Source organism: Thunnus thynnus, chromosome 17 (assembly GCF_963924715.1).
Source record: "Thunnus thynnus chromosome 17, fThuThy2.1, whole genome shotgun sequence".
NCBI lineage: Eukaryota > Metazoa > Chordata > Actinopteri > Scombriformes > Scombridae > Thunnus > Thunnus thynnus.
In genome coordinates, this window is record NC_089533.1 from 11,151,949 (window position 1) to 11,175,746 (window position 23,798).

Consider the following 23,798-nt stretch of genomic DNA (forward strand, 5'->3'; position numbering starts at 1 on the left):
ACACCAACATGTACATCATTCACGCTCAGTTGAAACATTGCTCTCACATGCATGTCTACCTCCATCATCTCTCTCTTATTACTACAACACAGCCCTTGAGACTCTTGCAGTTCCACCCCCCCACCCCCATCTGAAACGCCTGAGCTGTTTCTGTAGTTAAACACGTAAACACTAACTCGCATGACTGTGTCTTCAAATTTCTTCACTTTCGCCCCCGTCCTCTGCTGTGTCACTCTCTTTCATCTGTCAGAATATCTCACTTGCTTTTGTACATTCTGCATGCACGAACAAATACAGTGCACACACACTTGCAAGAAAAAGTCATACGCACGCTGACAATCCTCTCGGAGGTGCCCCCTCTGGAGATAGTGGTCCCGTTGAGTCCCACCAGAGAGGGCAGAGTCTGAGACATCCAGTTGGTCACCATGGCCATGGTGCTGAGCACTGCCCCGATCTTTAGCATGGGAACGCTCATGTTTGCTTCCTGCGGGGCCCCGGTGCAAACGGCCCTACAGCCAGCCCTACCCTGCCCTACCCTGCCCTACCCTGGACCTCGGCTCCGGTCAACCCCAGTCTGCTCCAGTCAGCCTAGGCAGGGAACCAGCCAGTCAGCTTCTGCCTCAGCCCGAGCAACAGCAGAGCCCCCAGAGCTGGTGAAGCACAGTTACCAGACTCACACACCACTGGCTCAGTCAAAGGGACAGCCAGAGACCAGTTAGAGGAGAGCAGCTCACATCCAGCAGCATCACGCTGGAATCTTCCCTCTCAGAGTGACTGCCTCAGCCTCACCCCCTCCCTCTCTCTCACTCCTTTTCCATCTCTCTCCCTTCCTCACTCGCCCCTTATCTCTCTCTCTCTCTCTCTCTCTCTCTCTCTCTCCCCCTCTCTTCCTCAAGATGCAGAGCTGCGCATTGGCTGCCTCTCTGTCTCATCCCCTCCCAATCAGCCTCTGCTCTGTTCTTGCCAGCCCTGTTTTGCATGCATGTATCTATTCTTTTTCTCTCCTCTCTCTTTCTCTGACATTTGGCTGTTCTTTTATGACTCACAACTTGGTGTGTGTGCGTGCACACATTTCTGAGGTGTAGATCAGAGAGGCACTGATTTCAGAGGGCTGATCTGTGCTCTATGTTATGTGACGCGTGTGCCCAGGGCATCCTAGGCACAATAGACTGTCCTGTAGCATTGGCCTCACCACACTGTCTATACTGGATGGAGGACTAAGGCTATAGAGGGGTGGGTGGTTAGATTAAAGGTTGACCAGAGGCTCGTGACAGGGACACATAGGCAGGTGGTATTAATGTGGCAGAGATTGAGGTGCTCCTGCACACGGCTGCTTCTGACAGCTCATTTGTCATTCTGCTTCATGATATCTTCTAAATCAGCCTGTAGCATGCAGATACATACAGTATCTTACCAACTCAACCCTGCCTGAGTCATAACCATATCATCATATTCAGCTATACACACTGTGATCTTGATAGTCTGCTTTAAAAATGTGTTGCTGATACTCTGAAATTAGTGCATGTGTAAAAGATTTAGATGAAAATTGAATTGACATAAATTACAAACTGGTGGTTTGGAGGGAGTATAGTGTAGCTATCAATAGACTATGGATGTAAAACTGATATATAAAGCCTCCTATAACATGCTTTTCTTGAATAAGGGGGATTACTGTTATTTTTCAGGTAGTACAGTTTTACCATTGTTGTATTGCTGTAATCCCAATGGCTTTAGCTTTCAGCACAATCAAGCCTGTGTCAGATACATACAATTCGCTTCGCTGCCTATCTTGGTGTAATCTTACCTGAGGGACTATGCCTCAAGTCTGATTTGTACTTGATTCGGACCAGATCTCAGACGTGTTCTGAAGTTCAGATTGGCCCTTTGGATATGGAGGGGGGAGTGAGTTGGGGGGGGTTATATATTTTGTGTTCAAATCGTAGCTGTCTGAATGTGCTACTCACCTCTATAGAGATGGGCCAGACAGAATGAAATATGAAGGGGTATGGGAATTGGAGGGTATCTCAAATTTATCCTTGAAGCTCTTCTCTCAACAATTTTTGGCAAGATACTGGGCCACTGGCAGTGTCATTTTATGCCCTAAACAGCCATGCATAATGACAGAATGGCTTGCTCAGACAAAACGGCCAGGTCATCTCCCTTTCTTGCCTGCTTCCTGGTCTGCTGACTTATTCATTTTGTCAGCCATGGAAGATCTCCCCTCCCCACCCAGTCACACTGGGTGAGTGATATGGGCTCCTCTGTGTGGGTTGTACTGTGAAGTGATATGAGGAGAGACAGCTTTCTGAGCCCCATCCAAAAAAATGTCAGCCCTCCTCAGCTCACCTGCTGGCTCCCACATCAGTCTTGCCTCTGTGAGCGCTTCTATTTTTGCAGCAACATTGCCCCCATGTGGTCACCAGTGGAATTGCACCCAATAAGCTGTCTTACACGCAGCCAGAGTGAGGGCCAGTGCTTGTCATTGTTGTTGTGCAAGACTGAACCTGGTGACTGGTAGTTGTCACTTTGTTGGTGTGCGTCAAGGAGATGTAAGGGCTCATGTGGCAGCGTTGCTTAGAGTTGCACTGTTCCATGTCTAACAGAGGTTTTAGTGAGGTGAAATATATGCAGGGTACACACACTGCTACTGTTTGTCAGTATGGTTATGCCAATATCCAGGGGCATGATGGAAATAGACTGGTGCCGAGTGAATCTATAACAGATTTCATCTAATTACTTATGACATGTGATTTGTTGTCTATCTAAATACTGGGTCTCTTTACACTGCCACTTTTCACTTTATGTCTACAGCCAAACAAGCACATTTAATCAATAAATCTAATGTACATGTAAATATTTATAAAGAAATTATATTTATTTATTTGTGTGAATGCAGTAGACTTTTGGGGTTTTTGCTTGCAAGGTTGGTGTGGGTGAGGAAAGCTGTATTTTGTAGTGCCATACTTGTATTTCCTTTAATGCTCTGTCTAAACAGAATGCAGTAATCATCATAATCACAGGGTGGCAGCAAAGGTTTAAACATGGATGTTGGCATCCTTTAACCTTGTATCCTTGTATTTCACCAAGCTCCCATAATCAGCTCAATGAGAAACTGATACCAAAGTAAGTGAGGAAAAGAAAATCACCATCTTGGATGATTAAACCAGCCACACAATGTATGACTGTGACCACTGTGCTGAAAGTAAGCTGGATAATTTACTGGTAGTAGAACAAGAAACTAATGGCTGCAGCAAATTTATTTCTTAAATATTTCTCCAGTAACTCCTATTTTTATAATACATTATGCAATAGTGGGATAACACAGTAAATGCAAAGACAGTAAACACACACATAAAACACTGTACAGTTGTGTGGACCCAATTTGACATGATGCATTCCCCTGTCCCTAACGCCACAATATTTACCGCTACAACAACATGCTTAACCCCAAACCTTACCTTAATGTTAACCTACACCAAACCAATTCTTAACCCTTACAGGTCCCTGAGGACAATTTCAGAATCAAATCATCACAATAGCTATTTTCTGACCTCAAAATAACCTAAACTGTCTTGTTGTAATTATGAAATAAAAACACGCAAGATTCTGGTGCAACAATCATCAACACTCAGCAGGCATAAAGCAGTCTCTGCTAGTTAACATTATTTCACATGTTTGACATGAGCAGATAACAGTTTCCACAGCCTACTGGCTATGACTGAATTAAGAGTTACTGTAATATTCGTACAATATTCATGGTAGTAGTCGATATAAGTCTATAGAAGATAATTTAAGATACAGTGCCTTTAAAGATAAAGCAAAACTCACAAAGAATTCCTGACGTCTGCAGATTATTTCCACATCAAAACAAACCTTGGAAACTATTGTTTTATATAAATGTCCACCCATCATCTCTTTATTCTCTGTTCTTCTTTACACAAGTTAGTTATCTCTTTAGTTTGATGACAATGCTTTTTTCCCCAGACAGTGCTAAGATGTTGTTGTTTTGTGCCAATAACAAAACACTGCTTTACAATAACTGAAACCATAGGGGACACCATTCGAAACACTCACATCAAATCTTCTCTCAGACGTTTTCCTTTGCACCCTTATCTTCTTTTTCAATACATCTTTTAATCAGAGTCCGCGATTCATGTATGATGTATATATGTTTAATCTTTGCAAAGTGGAGTGCTCCTTTACTCTTTGAAACTTAAAATTCTTCTCACAGAGTGCAGGTCAGATGCCATTTTTTGTAGAGTGATGGACCAAATAAAGGATGGAAATAATGAGTATGATGAGGACAATCTGCCACACCTCAAAGAATTCTAGGCTCTGCCAATCAACTGTCTAATCACATAGTCTGTTGGCAGAACAAGCTTTCATTAAATATTAGCTAGAGAGGAAGTCGGGCATTTAACCTGTATTAATTTAATCCTTTTTGATTAATTTTCACAGCCATTCCTCATAATTTCCAGCCTAATAATTGGCCAGCTTCATTTTCTTCGCTACTCTGCTGTGCCATTATCTCCATTTCTCTGTCGCTCTCTTTTGTTCTCCTTCTCTGTGAATTTTATTTAGCCTTTAACTCCTCTCCTTCACTCTCTTTCCCTGTTGTTTCTCTTGGCCCCTCTGGCAATGAGAAAAAATGGCATCATATCATGTGTTTCTCCTTTACCCTGCATGTGTCTTAGCTTCAACTATTTCTGTCCTGAGATCATACACTCTCGCTGGTGATCTTAGCTGTCTTGTTGCATGCTTGGACTCACATTTGCACTGCATACTGTAGATATAATACTGTGGAAAATCTCCATGTACAGATGTAGCTTTTTGGTGCTTCCACATAAACGTACCAACATGGCCTTGTGCTTTATCATAAACATAAAAAAATCCACTTTGTACTAGCCTGTAGGCATGCTCTATAAAGGGCATTTTTCAATCAGTTCAAATGGCGAAAATGCCCACCAACTGCAGAAATGGCAGCATTTGTGCACACCCATGGATGGCAGTAGAGCGCCACAAAGCCCTGAGGCCATAGGGACAAGCTCTGGGTGAGATAACAATACTGGGGAACAGAAAGCACCAAACACTAGCCACATTCTCACTAAGCACAAGCACACAGCCAGTCATAGATTCACAGCTGAAATACAGGACCAAATTACACCTCAGCTAATTACACAGACCTTCTTCATAATGATGCAGAGCTGTTATGACTGAGGCAGCTAGGCCGTACACAAACCAAGCCCCTGACTGAGCTCTGAAGCTGGAGTCATCTGGCTTTAAGAATACTGGCTATTTTTCTGAGTCATAATTCATTAATTAGATGATGGACATGGAGGCCCACTGCTTTCTAAATATATCAAGATCAAAATCATCTTAAATGAGCGTGACCTCATCACCATGGCAACTATTTAAATGGCATAAATAGGCTGCAGCCCAGGGTTCAGGCAGGCAGACGCAGTGGTATGCTTTCAACATGGAGTGTTTAATCTATTAACAGCTCCTGTGGGCCTTTGATTAAGGAAACTCATCTGGGCTTTTCCATTTTATAGAGACTCAGGCCACTGTAGAACTCAAGCATAAACATGCATTGGACCCAGCATGCATGAAATACAGAGAACACATCTTATCGAGTTGAATATGTTCAATAATTCAAGCAGTGAGCATTCACCACAAATGGAGTGGGACCTTTGTCCCACTCCATTTGTGGACACCACAGAGGCGAACGACAGTATATGAATCATGACATGACATGATATATGTGGGTTGCGTGAAGACCTGGAGACAAGACATGGGAGTCGATAACCTTGCATGTTCAGCTTGCATCAGCACAATTTTACAAGATTAGCCACCAGAATCTCCCAAAGACAATAAAAGAACTTTAGATTTTCTGTATATGAAAATGAGTGTTTTTATGTGCTTGCATATGCATGTTTATGTGTAAATATGTGTTCATTTCTGTGTGTATATGTTTACATATGCATGCATTGATGTGTTTGTGTGTTTCAATGCTTCTCTGTATTTGTGTCCACTTGCATGAGCAACGCTTTCTCTCCACTGAGCTGTGAAATGTCTACAATACCCTCTAATGGTGGTTGCCACAGTGTTGTGTGAGAGACCCGTTCGAGCTGTGACATGCACGTGATATACGGTACCTTGGTCACTATTATATGAAACAAAAGTAAGGAACAAAACAGAGTCAATGCCCAAGTCTCAGTCTGATACTGCTTAACTATAATAATGGCTTTTAACAGGTGAGAATCTGTCCCTCTAGTGAGAACACGTGAGAAAGAAAATCAATACAGTAAGTGTGTCTGCCTCACTGTATTGACTGTAACACACCCACAATACCCTGTGGTGAGTCTATCTATTGTCTCTACAGTATAACCAATTGAGCCCATCTAATCAACCCACACTGAAGACAAGTAAATACATTCATAATATATCATGAGGCAAGACTGCAGATCAGAGGCCAAGACTCAGACCATGCCTCTTAACCTTTGATGTTTTCAACTGGTCTCTCAAAAAGCTCTATAAATACTTCTACAACAGTATAGCCGCTGTATTGTTTGAGTTTGTAGGATATTCTTTATCTGCTTGTATTGAGATTTTGAAGCAATATCATCCTCCTCAGACTGAGTGAAACCCAGGACAACATTGCATCACTACACAAAAATGGAAACTGTAGATGTCTTTACCATAATTTTATATGCATTTCCCTGAATTCAAACAGCCACTCAATCTGCCTTTTTAATGACCCACCAGAGGGACTGATGCAGTTGAAGAGACTAAATTGCAATGATATTTACATCGCGAAGTATTCTTTGACCAATTAAACACGGTATTTGAGCTATCCTACTTCAGACTACTTGTTCTTAGAGGCTTCATGAATATATTGCTGGAACATCCATTCAAATTTTATTCATAAAAGCATTGATTGCTCCTGATTGCTCCCTTGATTACAATCTCAACAGTTCATGGGGGCTTATACATTATTATTTGTAGGGTATTTGGTATGAATGAACGGTATATGGTTGAGTATCAGATAGCTCAATCAGGAACAAGCAGGGCACCACATTTTGCTTGAGGCTTTCTAAAGAAAAGCCTTGATCAAAGCAATAGACAAGAACTACATGCGGCAATCAGTTGCCATGCATTCTGCAGCACAGCATGGCTCTATCCACTGTTCTGCACCTACTCATGCCAACAGTACCAGCTGAATACAACTCAGTGCAGCACTTCCTGTGGAAAATGTGCCCAGTTGAATTGCCCACACACACAGAGGCACTCACGCATACGTACACGCATACAGATACACATTCACACGCACAATTACTATGATCATTTCCTGGCTCATCCAGCCATCATGACCTGATAACCAATGTCCCACAAAACCCACCCACCCTTTTCTGGATCCAACAGCAGAAAGCCGCTGCCACATTCTGACCTTTTCTCCCATCTAGCTAATCAAACATTCTCTCTGTTTCATAGGGAAAGCTATTCCTGTAAATGGATTAATTACTGACAGCAAATTGGGAGTCTTCAGCCCAGAAATAAGGCAGTTGAGGCTCAAAGAAAGCCCGCTAATTGAGACTGCCCCCTATGGTCACTCGTCTCTTCAAAAAGCCCTTCCCTGAACCTGCGGTGCTGGCCTTGTCACTATCACCCAGAATAATTGAGTTTTTGTTCATCCAGATAGTGACTTATCATGCAATGAGTGCTGGAAACTCAGTTTTAGAAAGCACAACTCATGAAACATGTCTATTTTGACGTGCTAATATTTACAAATCTGTATTAGGCCTCAATATAGAATAATACTGTTGCGGCTGAGAGTGTTTTAAAATCTGCTTCTGCACTTTGAGTTGAGTGCCATTCCATTGTCTTATTACTGTACAGGTGAAGTGCTTTGTTTCACTAATGATGTTCATGATTCATCTATATCTGAAAAAGACCTGAGAGCTGATCCCAGATGCCATGCGCCTACTGTCTTGTTAGATGTTTAAAGAGACAGCCAGTGGACAAAGTGTCTATTTTTTTTTCTCATTTGATCTCTGTCTGACTCATTGTTTACAAATGTCACCCACTCACAGAGTGAAGGTATCACCATGATTAGCCTATCGCTGTGGTAGGTTACACAAGAGGAAAATAAGCCAAAGAACCACAGATGAGATAGACAAAGAGTTTATAAAAGAGACTGTGATGTTAAGAGGCAAAGAGAGAAAAAGAGAAATAGGGAGCGAAAGAAACCAAAAAAAAAAAAGAGAGAAAAGGATTGGTGATGCATTTGAAACTCCCTGAGGTGATGAATTTACATCTTGTCTGTTTTCTGCCACGTCTGCAACAGCGAAACTAACAGGACCAGAGAGGAGTGGTGAAATCCTAGCAATTACAGGCTGAGTTGACTGAGAGTTTGCAGCAGCCAATTGTGAAAAAAACAAACATTGTAATGCTCTGTGCTCGGACACGGTCAGAAGCAAACAATGACCAGAGCCCATCAGCTATGTGCTGTATATTAGTAATGAAGGGACAGAACCAGCCTGCAGTCTTGCGTCCAGCTTCTTTGTCGGAGCTCACGCTGAAGCTTCCATTTGTATCCTCTGTCTTCAGGTCATTAATGCTCAGAGAAGCTGTAACATTTAATTAGGGAGACATTATTAGTACAACACAGGCACACTGTGCAGTGGAGAGAAATCCCAAAACAGCCCCTAACTGAATATTACATTTACAGCCACATGGAGTTATGGGCAAAAATGGTTAGGAGAAACTTGTAGATAAACAAATTAGCTTGTCACTGTGTGCTTTTATGGAGTGTGCCTGGCTGGTGGGAAGAGTAGAAAGGATTATTAGTATAAGTAAACAGTCTTGTGTTAGCCTGTGTTCCTTGTACATTCCCCCAACACCCTGCCAATGATTCCAGCCATATAATCAGCAAAGTCTCGGCTGCATTGTCAGAATAAGGAGCCACTGATTCGTTCAGTGATTACACAGAGAAACAGACAGGAAAATATCAACAAACTAGAGAAAATGAGTATACAGAGCAGAAATGAGAGGGCTGTATGTTGAATAAAATAAACGGGTAATATTCTGTGGAGTTAGCCGAGTGTGAGATGAGAAGAATTATGAGCGGGAAGGTGTTTGCGGGAGGAAGGTGAAGAGGAAGGCCCTCATGGTAAAGAGTAGGCATTGAGTTTGATGCTTCACCACATGGGGGTTGCATTGGATCATCAGGCTGGATCTTTCAGCTACAGATGCAATGTTCAGCAGGTAAATGGCAATAAACTGTATGGTGAATGTCCTGCCTTACTATCTCAATCCATCATTCGTCCCAATTCAATTTCACTGTGGGGTGTATGTTCTTGGACATGCAGGAGGTTGTTTGTTTCTAGATTTTAAACAAACAGTAGCAGTGTGGATATCTATACACATGTGTCTTTATGTCTTTGTCTTTGGCTGCCGGATTCCATTTCCAGGATGTTGTGCAGCGGGCTGCTCACTCTGAAAACGATGCAGATCCACAGTGCTTAATGATGATATTTGTGAGTGCAGCCTGGGTAATATGATATCAGAAAGGCCATCCTGTGCATTAATATTCCATTCAGCACAAGGAGGGAATAGGAAATGATTTTTCCCTTAAGGATGTGCTTCCTTTGCTAATCATTAACATAAATATTTTCATTTGCTGTCTTTAAGACATGGCAGTCTGTGACTCCATTGCTCATTCCTACTGGGACGTATCATTGTCGACTATTGTCTGATTGCTTCGGGTAAAATGGACAAGAATGCTTTCAAATTAAGATCCAACCTCTAAGCATGGAAGATTAGAATGACAGAGAGACAGAAATACCCTTTAATAATGAGCTTGAGAGGGTAACACATTCTGGGGACATTTCTGCCACCCACAGATTAAATCACTAATTTAAATTTTAATGACACCCATGCAAGGGCCCACCTCTGCACAACAACTGTGGTCATGTTAATTTGAAAAGCAGAGGCTTATGTAGGAGGACTCTCCACTCTAGATAATTTTCAAATTTCCTCTTTGTTGATGTTCTTCTTTTGGCTTCTTTTCGGATTCAACAGATCATCTCCATAAACCTGTTCCACAATGTAAATGCCTTCTAAAAGTATCCAATAATATGTGCAGGTAGAAATCAGTTTCAGTTTGAGCTCAGTCTCACTGTTAACATTTAATGGTCTTGTTCAGAGCTGTTTGGATAAGATCAACACAGATTTAAGCATGGCAGCTGCAGATATCGATCCAGAACATACCAAGTCAAAAAATGTGCCTGACAAGCGAGAAGTGCTCCTCTCTGAAGATCCCTGCAGCTCACTGCATGCTGTTATACTCTCACTGAGCAGAGTAAGAGATGAGAGCTGGGCCTGAGAGGGCCAGTAGCCTGAGGCACTAAGGCTTAAAGAGAGAGACCTCTCCTGAATACCTATTCATCACATCACCATTAGTGTGGCTGAAGCACTCAGCTCTGCTGCTCAAAAATATAACGAGGATTGCTGCATAATATCCTATAGTATAGTCTGACATGATGGGACAATCGCTACTGCCTGATATGCAGCTAAGCCAATACTTCAATCTGCTTGTTTTTCTCACCTTGTGGTGCAGCAAGATGCAGACATACACATATCTTGCAACAAATGCACCAGCACATAAACTCAACAGTAGATAAACAAGTGCAGACTGCAATCATCATGAGAACAGGTTTTTATCAGAGCATGACGTTTCTTTTTTCCCCTCCCACAGAAATGCCACTCTACATCATTTTCCTCTCTCATCTTGTCTGTCAACACTTCATCCTTCCTTCCTGCTTCTTCCTGTGTCTGTCTCGCCCGAGCGACAGGACGCACATGCCATTGTTTTGTCATGGTCTCGGCTGTATTGATTAAGCAATGTGAAGCTAATTAAAGACAATCTGCAAGGAGTGTCAGTGCCAGTGAGGGGAATAAAACCATGGTGATGGAGCGATAGGCCTCTAATTATTATTCTCCTTTTGGATAGGAAGGGGGAGATAATAACCCTACAGGAACAGTCAGAAGGCACTCTATCTGTCTATTTCTCCCTCTGTCCTTGCCCGTAATATTCAATTTTTATCTCCACCAAATCCACTCTTTCTTCTCTGCTTTCTCTCTCTCTCTCACTCACTTCTCAGCCATGCTGCCCTGCTCAGCGGCCCCACTGGGCACGAAATTCTAACGCAGTACACATCCTTTCACTTTGTACTCTGACACTGCCCACCAACCCTGATCACCTCAGCATCTTCAGTTCACAGCATCTGTGTGCTGTGTGTGTGTGAGAGAGTGTGTTCCTGAGTCTTTGTTGTGTATGTCCAGTGTATGCTGGTGTTTATTTCTAAAGAACATAGAGCCTTTTCAATACAACACTTCTCTTAGCTGTATTTATTACTACACACACAGTAGCTTTAAGATACTTTAGATGCACAAATTCATACCCACTGCCAAAAGTATTATAAAGGGACTGGAGGGGCAAAATTATGCTTTCTTTAGAGTACAGAACAAATAGATTTTGTTCTTTGTGCAGGCTGTCTTTGTGTTTGAGGCTGCAGATTATTGAAAAGAGAAGGTGAAAATTATGTATACTGAGAGCTTAGGGCAATCTCAAGGCCGCTGTTTAAAAAAAAAAAAATCAAAAGGGCATAATGAGCAATAGATTCGTGGCACTGCTGTATATACAGGACTCACTCTAAGAAAAGTTCCTTTCGAGTAAATGTGATCCAAATCTGAGCCCTCTGATGTATGAAAAATAAATGCCAAAGTCAGGGTGTTACATCATTTTCCTCCAATTTTGCGTAATCGATCAAAGCTAGACCAAATTTCTTTCAGTAAATGTCATCAGAGCTAAAGGTATCATTCCATTCGACTTTTTCTTTATATATACATACTGAGTTCCCAATTAGCTGCATACAAATGTAAGTCAGTCTCTCTAGTTGTGACTCCTACTTCCAGATGTTGTGTTCACATCCAGTATTACACACTACTGAGTCTGTGTGTGTTTTGTAGACTTGGAGAAATCCCAGGGGTTTAGAATCAGGCAGCATAATGTAATGTAAGCTGGTGTTCCTTCCACTGGAGCATCTTGTTATCTCCCCTCTCCTACATGTAGTGTCTCTATCAAAGGACCTCTCTACCTTCCTCACCGTGGGGCTGCAGAGAGCAGCTATGCCAGCCTGCTTGATATGCAGCACTGTCTGGTGGCTGCTGGGCTCCCACGCCTGCCTGACTGGAGCCTTTAAGCCTTGGCGCAGTCAGAGAGAGCCTCCCTCATCAATGGCCCTACTGAGTGGCTGTGACAGTGCCACGCGGAAAACACATCGATTAAATGGTTTCTCTTGCCACCCGCTTCTGCCGCGCCGTATAGCTCTCATCCTTCATTCCCCAAAATGAAAGCCATGCAATTGAGTTAGCTTTCAACATGGGAGGCAATGCTGCCACACTCACACGTTGTGGTGCGGAGAGGATTCTCTGGAATAAAGGTAATAAGGATCATGTGAAAAAGAAAGGTTCAGGGAGTAGAGAGGAAGATAAAAGAGAGAAAGATGTCGTCAGAAGAAAAGAGGCATAGTACAGTCTGAGGAGTTCAACCAAGATTTACTATCTCAGTTTTTTTTTTACCATATCAATTACTGCTACAACTCTCAACTTCATAACATAAATGTGAGCAATATGCAATTAACTAGGGCTTTCGAAGAGAAATCTATGCTGTGCAAAATCTCAGACAGAAAGAATTTGACATGGCGCTTTCGAAAGGAAACAAGATTTCCCGTGGGTGTGGTATGTTGTCCAACCATGTGATTGAGCAGGTGGAGGCAGAATCTGTGTTAGGTGTTCAAAGATGCATAACACTCTCTGATACGGGATGTGTGTCTTCCGATAAAAGCGAAGAGATGTGAAGAGCACTGTTCAAGTAGCAGCTTGCCCAATCTGCTCAGTCTTATGAAAGCTTTTGTATCAGAGCAGGAAGAGGAGCTCTAGGCGCAACAGCCATATTTATATTCCAATCTTCTACACAGAAACCCACATTGCCAGGCTCATAAAAGATTCATCGAGCAGGGGAAAGCAAGGTCGTACAGAAAACTGGTCAGGAGGTGCCTACTGCAATGCAAAAAAGAGCAGATGGACGCAAAAAAAAAAAAAAAAACATTGAGTGAGTCCCACAGTGGCAGTTACTAGGGTAACGTGTGTTATTACCCTTATTACTGGTGGCAGCGTGTCCAGCATTGACCAGATGATCAAGCATGTCTGCGCTCTAATTGGCATCTGTCAGTCATACTATACCCTACGACTGATTTAACAGCCTCAGCCATGTCCGTTGGTATCGATTCCATGCGTTATTTGGCTCTTTGTCTTTTGTGGATCCCATTGCTGACATGTTTGTGAACTAGAGAGCGAAGGGGAGAGAGAAAGAGAGACAAAAGGAATGTGTGTGTGAAAGAGAAACTGCATGTGTGTGTGCATGTGTGTGCCTGTTCTGGGTGTTGTCAGAGAAATGTCACTCTTGCTTAGAGTCACAGACATAAACCTCTGGGAGTCCTGCACCCTCCAGCACACTCACACAGAAGGCAAGAGAGAAAGTGGGGGAGAGAATGCGATATAGGGATGATATTCATCCCACCAGTCAAGCTGGTCCTCCCATACACTGCTGACAGTAAGCATACACATAAAGTCCTATACATTATATGAGCACATCAAATATTTTGAGAAATGATTTGTGGATTAGTCAGTCATTGTGAAATTTTCTGGAAGAAAGGATAATGGTCAAAAGGGGACACATGTAAATCTACTTTTCTTTCTTCCTGCATGCATGAAAAGTAATCAGTCTACAGCTGGCTGCTGGTTAGCAGCTGGGTTAACCACATATAAGTAAGAAGACCCTAACAACTGTATTTGGTACTCAGTCCCAAAGACCTTTCTAATGACGATTACGAGCTGCCCTAGAGTCAGCCAGCTCAGTGCACAATGCTAATGGTCATTTTAGGACAGCAGGCCTCTGGGTTTTTCGACAAGACAGAAAACAGCATCAGAGGTCATTTAGTGCCCACACAACCCCAGAGGATAAGTAGTGGTCAGTCTGCGGTTCAGAATAAGTGGTCATTTATAACATGGACACCAGACTTTCCTATCTGTCTTTCCAGTTGGATGGGTGGTGTCCCTTGTCCTCTGAAAATCTGCAAAATACTCAAACAAATGTCTAACAAATGGCCTTTGTGGTGGCAGTTAATCAGCCTACCACTGAAAGATTTTAGAGCTTAAAGCCCATGTAAAGGAAAATCAGAGTTTCCTTTTGAAACACATTATACATGTTAGAAAATAATTGCTGAAAACATGAAAAGACTGAGAACTATGTGGTACTGAATTGTGGAGTTAGACCATTAAACAGTTTTTCACCATTTTTGTGATCAGGATTTTTTGGGTGAGCCTGAAACGGTGGATCCATGATGTAGAGGATTGACTAGCATGACCCCTCCCCTAACACTATATAAGAACTAGAGCACCTTAGCATCCGCTGGGTGTGTAGTCTGTTGTTTGCTAATGGCAGCATGCAATACTTTGATTGCAAGCTTAGCATCCTGATGTATGCTGTAGTCTGTTAAGCCATGTTTCCGTAAAAATCATGAAGTTGCAGTCCATAGTCCTTGTATGAGTTGTGATCCACAGTCACAGTTCATCCATGTTGTTCACCGGAGACCGTAAATTGGTGAGGAAAATACTGGGTAGAGACAGCTGACGAGGTATTAGCCTTAGCTTAACTCTTAGTCCTCCTCTCTTCCCCTGCTTGATTATGCTCTATCCCGTCTGGCGGAGCCAGGTTTATAGCCACTGGTGTCATGGTATTAGCTTTTGGTGAATGGGACCATTTTTGGCCAACGGTAGTGCTCAAGGAGCTATTCAAACCCACATGAAGCATCCATTGCCGGGTAGAGTCAGTGTTAAAGCTCTGGTCCACCCAGAGGATACATCTATGTCCCGCTGCTGGTGCAGTACTTTTGCGGGAGCCGTGCCTGTGTGGCTGCCCTCTCTGCCTCTCTGTCCAGTCTCACCATCGCTGCCTCAGCTGCATTGCGGACGCTACTCTGGTGCCTTCACTGTCACTACAGATGAACTCCCACGGCTGCTACATCTAGCCCTGCGCTGGCGCTTTTCAAAGAAGTGAGTAATGTTGACACCAAACTTAATTGTAAAAAACGGCAATTTAACATAACGCTAATTGGCGATGGATCGCCTGTTACCTACTCATTTAAGTTACATTTTTAGTGAAATAAGTCCACATTTACCTACAAAATAGGTGCTGAATTAAACAGCAGCTCCTAGCATTACTTTACTTTTGAAATATCATCCACATTGCTTGTCTTACACCTACAAATAAGGCCTATTATTTTTTATTTTTTTTTAAGGGAGTTCGGCATGAGCATAGTTAAGAGACTCAGAAACTGTTCAGTTGGTTGAGTTGGGGAGCAATTTCAGCATCTTCAGCAGACACGCCCCCAGTGTTTTGGAGCTCAGAATACTGCTTGTTTTTCCACAATTTTGAAACCTAATTTTATATACTTGGCAATTTTTTTGATCATTCAAATTTGGCTGGGTGGTTAGTAACACATTTTTCTGTTTTTGAAAAACTGAAAACACATATTTATTATTGCTTTACAAAGACTTAAAAAAAAACCCAGAAAACAAACAGCAAACATGAAAGGGATTTGGTTTGTCTGTAGGAGTGTCAGTCAGTGCCAGAAAGTGCTGCTTTGAAAATCTGACTCTTGCATAGAGTACCAGTAATATGTAATGTCTGCAGGCTTTTTTATGTTGGTTATGCTGTATGAAGTTAAGAACACAATTTTGTGTTTTGTTTGTCTCAAGTCAGCAAGGTCATGCATGCTTGCATATGAACAAGTACAGAAAAGGGCATTCCAGCTGGAAAGGTATTGCCATGCTGACACACCCTCTGTACCTCAGAGGGGGGCCATCCATGACAGGGACACGGTGTTACTCTGAGAGTCGGGCCGCTGACCTCAAATGCTTCTCTTCCCAGAATTCCATCTGTTAACCAATTACCACGCAGACTGCTGGCTGCCTTCATGCCTCATCCAGGGCACTGCAGTAGTAAAATCAGTCACCCATTTCACCCTGGGCCACACCACAAAAAAGCTCACCACCATCAACACACGCTAATATCACCCCTGTGTGAGTCATGAAAAGACCACATTTAGAAAACTGACCCAGAAACAGGTACATCATCAAAAACAAAACCACTCACACTGGCACACAAACCTCCCTGTCCATTAACAAACACACATGCTAACCACCATTCACTTTATCTATTACACACACAGTATAGTACTTGTGAGGACATTGTATTGACTTGCTCTAACTCTAAACCATAACCAATATGTGTCTACCACCAAAATTTGTCAATCGCAACTCTAAACCTGAAAACAACCATCTGAGGACTGAATTGTTCCCAGATGAGAGGCAAGGCCCAACCATGTGACTGTGTGTGCGTATTTTTGTCCTTACAATGTGATGAATACATATTACACACACACACACACTCACACACATACACTCCTCTGATGATGAAGCAGCAGGCTACATGAAAGCACATCAAACATTAGGATGAGCAAATGAACAGCGGACAGGACAAAGGCTCAATAGCTCCCTGCACTCCGGCCTCCTTTCTTAAGCAGTATCTCTTTTATGAAACAAATCTCTTCACATTGCTAAAGTTCTGACTCACACAATGTAGTATCATTATCGCGCGCTGATTCGAGCTCTACCCTAATCAGTCAAGACACAAGCACATACTATTCAATCTCTTCAAGCAGCACTGAATCAAACCTAATGCAACCTCATTATCTGTGGCTGATTGTGAAGCAGCACATTTGTATATTAATGGGGAGTGCATGAAGGTGGACGCAGGCACACAGTGGCTAATGTAACCCTACCTACTCACTCACTCACCCACGTACTGCTAGACATGATTGTTACTGACTGACAGGCACAACGCAGATATTAGGTTATGTGGGTTATCTTATTTATGTCTGAACAGAGCAAGAAACATATGAAAATTACACTAAACTCACACATTATTGCCATTTATGAGGAAAATGTGGCACATATTATAGCTATTATACTTAAGAAATGTTGACATTATGAGAAAATGAATGCTATATGAATTACATACTGAATATGTTAAATTCTCGCATTTGATTACAAGTTGCGTCTAAGTGCTACAGCTTGACTTTCTAATTATATGGGCTTGTGTTGTAATGCAATGTTAGCAATGCAGACAAGCACTGGACTTGTCATAGCATAGCAAGGTGATTTTAATGGTTGAGTGTGTGTCTTTGCCTCCCACTGGCAGATTTATAACCCATGCTCCTGCAGCTTTTCATCTGTTTAATTCTCTAGGTGGAGGTTAGGCTGCTGCTTGGCAGAGCACATTCTGTCCAGCCTGCTACCTAGTGTCCTTCCTCCTGGGAAACATAGACGACTCTCACAGCTCTGTTCCTCTCTGACTGTCATCTGCACTGTCTCACTCCTCAGGATTTATAAAAGCTTTTAACAGGTAGGCTCACTGATAATAATGCCAGAGGGAAGATAAAAAAGGAAGTATTTTTTTTACAAGGTTTGACAAGCTTCAATGTCTTGGTAATTTTTTTTTTCTGTGATATGCTTTTGGCATGGAGACAAGGACAGAAATTTACCACAAGTGGCTCGATCACACTCATGTCTGGCGAGGGCTTTTATTGTGATCGTGCTGCTTTTCTCTCATTGGACTGGTCCCAGAAAAAGAGATTTTTTGGCCAAAGGGACACTGCCAGGTCGGTGGACTATTCAAAGCTGTCTGGATTGGACATTAGCCGACCCAGCTGTTTGTCCTGCCTGACTCTGATTGAGCTGAGGTCTGTCCTTGTTGTTCTCACATGTGGAGACATTATAGACAGCGTTAGCATCGGGCCAGCGTGCTGCTTTCCATCACTTTGGCTGTGGAGTCAGACCTAATATATGTCAGGCTTATTAATAACTGACATGTAGCTAAAAGAAAAAAAGTCCTCTCAGTGTAGCATTATCATAGCTATTGTTTCCTTTGTGCCAATAAAACCATCTCTATTCAGTGACACTTATATTATAGCACTTAATACTGAATAATTAGCTCAATATAAATAGATAAATGTGTTTGTGCCAAATTATGTTTTAAACACTGCATGATTTACAACTGCTGGTTACTTTACATTACTTGCCTTTTAGCTATAAACCGACCCCAGCTGGTTGGGTTTCTGGTGCAATCATCACACCAATCTAGAATGAGGAAACATAACTTAACAAGGTCCTTTATTGTGATCCCTGGTGAGTGAAGGCATCTAGTAAACTGCTGAAAAATCTAGCCAATTGCTTCCACAGGGTTCTGTCTCCTTCCTTGAGAATGACAAGCAATTAGGTTTTCACCTCCACTGCACTTGGTGTTTGAGCAGAAAAACACCAAAGCAAGTGTTCATTTCCATCACTCTGATCCATGCTAGTGTCGGAAGTCCTCGAGCCCAGACGTCTTAAACCAATAACTGCATTCCTCTGGCACTCCCTTGCCCCAGTGGGACCACAAAAACATTTTTTGCCTCTAAACCTGAACGTGAATGTTTCAAGTCCTTGAAACAATCTTCATACCCAATTGCTTAAGCATAAATTGGGCAACTGCACAAAATTAAACAAAGCAGTCTTTTGTCCCCGTAAACAATATTACCTCACCTCACCTCTCAGTGATGCTCCAGCATGCTTTTTAAATCAACTTGAAAGTTTGACAGGAATATTAGTGGAAAATGTTGCTAGATCATTGTGTGATCTGCTGGCATTACCCATTTGAAAATATGATTTAAGAATTATTTAAAGTCTCCATTTTTTGTGTTTTATTCATGAAGATTCAGGGCAAGTCTGACCAACCAAATTTCAAGTTACCTCATTTGTGATAAAAAGGGACATTTCACTAACACTGATTTTTCCCCCTAAAAAAATGTAAGGTGTTGCTGGTAGTATTTCCATATGCAGGCAGAACTGTGGCATCTATTAATGGTTTGAATGTTGATTTCTTGTTGTCTTTATTTGTCTGTGTTTAACAACTCCAAAATATCTGATCATCTCATACTTCATGTGAGTTTCATTCATCACATTCGATTGAAGTCCTCGTCTACATACACGTAAACAGAGCACCTTAACATAATGTGAGTTGGAATTTCTGCTGTGGCATTACATTTACATTGCGATCAATACTAAGCTATTAATATTAACTAGACTAATGAAAAGATGCTGACTTTCTCAGAAAAAAATGTTACAATCCGCATTATGCCAACATAGTATAATTTCTACCTCTTGACTGATGATGGTCATTACATTGTGCAGTATGTTGTATATTAAGAAGATTTGTTCCAAAATGTTATACATTAAAGGTGGTTTACACCTTGCAGAATGATTGTTAGAGCAAACTCCTCTGAACGTCCCACACTTTTTAGAGAAGATAAGGTGCCTTTGAGTTAAATCAATATTATAGTACTTTCAAAGTCATACTTTACATTCTGGACAAATTGTATACATTTTGTAAAAAATATTTTAAAGTGAATTTGCCGTGTTTTGAGAAGACTTTTAGATCATTTTAAGCTTTGATTAGTTGCAATACATCTCTCTCTTTACCCTGTTAAAGTGGAAGCCAACAAAGTATAACATGCATGCAGTATACCGCACACCATATGTGTGCATAGTACTAGCACTGTATGCTCTACTTACAAATGCACACACACACAGACACATATGCACTTGTGTGGTGTGTCCTGACATGCATGGTTTGATACGCACACAATAACAAGACATCTGTGCCAAGGTCAAGCAGGTGCCCATCTATATCAATAACACTAGGACCCCTGGGCTTTATGGGTACTTAACAAACACATGCAGTGAACGAACAAGTGCATCTGTCTCATTAAAGCCCTGTAAATATTTCATACAGGCCTGTGCTGAGACTGTGACTGAAATATGTGAATGTCTCAACTCCACTGAAACGGAATGTTACCCTCAATGCAGTAGATACGCAAGAAGTCTTCAATTCTTTATGTTTGCGGTGCAATCTTGGTGAGACGGGTGGTGTCATATTTCCGTTCAGCCTTTTTAAATATTTAATGTAAACATATATAACAAATTGTCCCCTAAGGCCAATTACAGTGTGAACCCTCTGAAGAAGCGAGATGGTTACAGCTATTGAGATACAATGGTAAGCCGTCAGCTACATTTTCAATGTCACATTTGCAGCTGTTTAACAATGACATTTATTCCTCTTTATTTACTGAAGAACATCCATAAAGCTGTGTCGGCCTTAGCACAGACAAGTTGTGTAATTTTAAATTTTACTTGAAGCATTACATTTAGTAACTCGATTAAATCAGAAAGATCTGCAAACTTTCAGTTAATTTGGTTATTAAGCCGCAGAAAATATAATAAGTAATTTAATTTAAAGGAGGTCAAAGAGGCACGTCCATACCTCTTTGTGGTTTCATTTGGAGTGGTAGGTATGCATCTGGTAATGCATTCAGTGTGTGAGACCTGGAGACTCCTGCAGCTTGTTTAATACATATTACACTGTGAACTCGACACACAGGTGTACAGTACAGCCTGTTCATCAGCGCACCTCTGCTAGACTGAAAAGGTCAAACACAGTGTTCACTCAACCTGTAGACGTGGCATGTAAAGCACTGATGCTGCAACATATGGATTTTACTGTTTCTACATTTTACAGAATTATTGTTAACAACACAGGAGCTACTCCTCAGTCAGATACATTTGCCGCAATGGGACACACACCTTGTGTTACCACATATTGTGAAAGACATAAATATAGACAGTTAAATGTGATCAGGGGCAGTGGTCATGTTTGGTGTAGAAACCCCAAAACTGTATCAAACTGCATTGTTTGGGGGCCTTAGAGATGAAACATATAAGGGCCCTTGGAAGTATTCAGCCACCCTAAAAGAAAAATTAGTGTGTCTGTGTTACTTATATCCAACTCACTGGTATTTTTCAAATGTCATAACATTTTGAGGTTGAATAGATTGTTCATATACATTACTCTTCTTTTTGTTTAGCACCCTTAAAGATTTATTTTAGAGTTGTTTTATTTGTAAGGCCCTGAAATCTGTCTGGTGGCCTTTGCCAAATGCTGATCCTCACCGCCAACGAATGAAGAGGCTGTGTCTGTGGCGCTAAATTGACTCAGAGCGCTGTTTTCAACGGAAGGCGTGACACGGCGCTGTCCATGGTCATGAAAATACTTGCTGCTGCAAGTAACTGAAGGTGCGAAACGGCGCTGTCCAATGTACCGATCATAGGGTGTTTTATGCACTCATAAATAACAGGAAAATTATAGGTACTCTATCAGCAGACCTCCAGTGTTATACTTTCTATGCTGTCATGGGTTATGCTCAGCACTGCATGTATGCTGACCAGCTGAACCTCTGCAAGTTTTCATGCTCCTGCCTTGACTGAAAGCTTTTCTGGGTCAAATAATTTACCGTCCTTCACTTCAATTTATAACTGTCACATCAAAGCTCGTCATTTTTACCAAACGGGCACGGGTTTTTTTTTCATGCACTACAGCACGCCACACACACACACACACACACACACACACACACACACACACACACACACACACACACACACACACACACACACTGACACACATCACACATCTCAAGATCCACAACCATTTCTTGGCGCTGGTCTGGTACACTACTAATTACGCACGGCTCGTATTCACAGCCACAAATCACACATAGATCCTGTAAACAAACTGTCAGCGTTGCCGTTCATTGCTCGGTTCTTTCAGCTTAATCAGCGCTATCAGATATATCTTCGGGGAGTCTCTAGATTTCTCTGTCAGTGATGTAAAGGTGGATAGGGAGATCTGTAAACAACGACCTCCGGGGCATCGAAGCCATCAGAACCCGCATAAATCAGTTACATTGTCATGGAAAAACGTTACTTTAATCATGGTTACTTTTTCCTTAAAGACAATGTCCTTACCAGCTTTTTATTTTACTCATTGTAATTCATACAACAGATTAGGCCTACATCATTATGTCAGTCTCAAAATGTGTGTGAGCTCAATTCCCGAAATAAAACGTCAAGTAAAACGGGATCAGGTGGTTTTTACCGTCAACTACAAGCTCTGCGTATAGTCATATCTTTTCTGAACTTTCTTCTTACTCTGTCCTTGCTTCTCATTAGTATACAAGGTTGCACACTGAAAGGATATACCCTCAGAACAATAGCAATTTGCTTGTTTAATGCTGCACCATGCACACAGTCTCCACACTGACTTAACATAATATTTTCTCTTATTTGTAACTGTGATACAGCTCGCACTAAGGTGTTGCTTCTTACTTAAATTATCTATATTTGAGAATGCATATACAGGCGGTCGGTAGTGCTTTAGGAACTTTTAAACAATGCTTATTCATAGCGTGCAAGCGTTTGTGCCGGGGTCCTTACCTCACAGGGAATGACAGCTAACATCACAAGCAGGAACATGGCACTGAAGAGATGCATCCTAGTCGAAATGATAGCGTCCCAGCCGACAACAGTTCCCGCAGCTCTCCCCCCGTTCTTGTCCCTTACTGGGGCGGTTTCTTCAGATACAGAGGGATTCCTTTAATACTGTGTCGGCTGTGCGCCACCAACCTCATCACCAGGACGCACGGCAGCCCTTTCTGGTTCGGTAAAGCGACCAGCCGCGTGTCTGTTGTGGAGCATAGACTCTTTTGCGGGTACCGAAAGCAAACGCTCCGATCTCCTGGTGGGGAAAACTCCTCAGATGCTGTAAACAGGCGAAACGGACAGTCAGCGGTCCCCTTTCCGTCCTGCAAAATAACTGCGACTGAGCGACAAGAGCGGAGGAGAGTCGCAGAGGTTGGAAGGTGACTGCTGTGCTTGCAAGGTGCCGACGCTAGGAGCAGCACGTCTATGTGCTAGGAGCCCAGTCAAAGAAGTACCACTCTTTGATGCAGCCAAGCTTGGCCGTGCGTGCGTGTGTGTGTGTGTGTGTGTGTGTGTGTGTGTGTGTGTGTGTGTGTGTGTGTGTGTGTGTGTGTGTGTGTGCGCGCGCGCGCATGTGTGTTACAGAGAGAGAGAGAGAGAGACAGCAAGAGTGAGAGAGAGAGAGAGAAAGAGAGAGAGACCTGCTTGCACTGACAATTCTTGCTCCAGTGACGGAGAGACAGACAACTAAGATAGATAGATAGATAGATAGATAGATAGATAGATAGATAGATAGATAGATAGATAGATAGATAGATAGATAGATAGATAGCATTGCTTGCAGTGCTTTTTTCCCACTACAATGGCAGATACCTCAAGAAAGAGCTGACATTTAGCACTGATAATCCAACTGTGGCTGACAATTGTGTACATTATGAAAGATCGGTATAGTAGCTGTCAAATCTACATTCATATTATTAATTGTCCAATTAGAAGATGCCAAAACAGAGGGATTATCTGGGGTTTAGAGAATTCATAGAGATTATTCTTTCCCCGATTACAATGAAGATATTGACTGTTAGCCAGAGATGATTAAACAACTATTTTCTGAGCCAGGTGAGGTTGTGGACACAGTTTTTGTATGTAATCTTTTTGTGTGTGTTCATGTGAACAGTGTCACAGTGATTGGATGGGTGCGCCTGTGATTCCCTTGCTTTTTTTGACAGGCTGTGTTTGTGGCTTCTGCTGATCCTGAATTG

The 23,798-nt window shown here is 42.1% G+C and overlaps 1 protein-coding gene across 2 annotated transcripts in view; it reads right to left on the reverse strand.

Annotated features, from left to right (window-relative positions):
• The window catches only part of olfm2a (olfactomedin 2a), a 51,832-nt gene extending 28,826 nt beyond the window's left edge, over positions 1 to 23,006 (reverse strand). Inside the window, exon 1 of one of the 2 annotated variants that reach the window (XM_067570826.1) lies at positions 22,555 to 23,006. In XM_067570826.1, coding sequence (XP_067426927.1) covers positions 22,555 to 22,611 — 57 coding nt within the window. In that variant the 5' untranslated portion in view covers positions 22,612 to 23,006. Of the gene's footprint in view, positions 1 to 331; positions 798 to 22,554 lie in introns of those variants that run through there. The other variant, XM_067570825.1, reaches the window with a different exon arrangement.
• Positions 23,007 to 23,798: the final 792 nt, after the last annotated feature.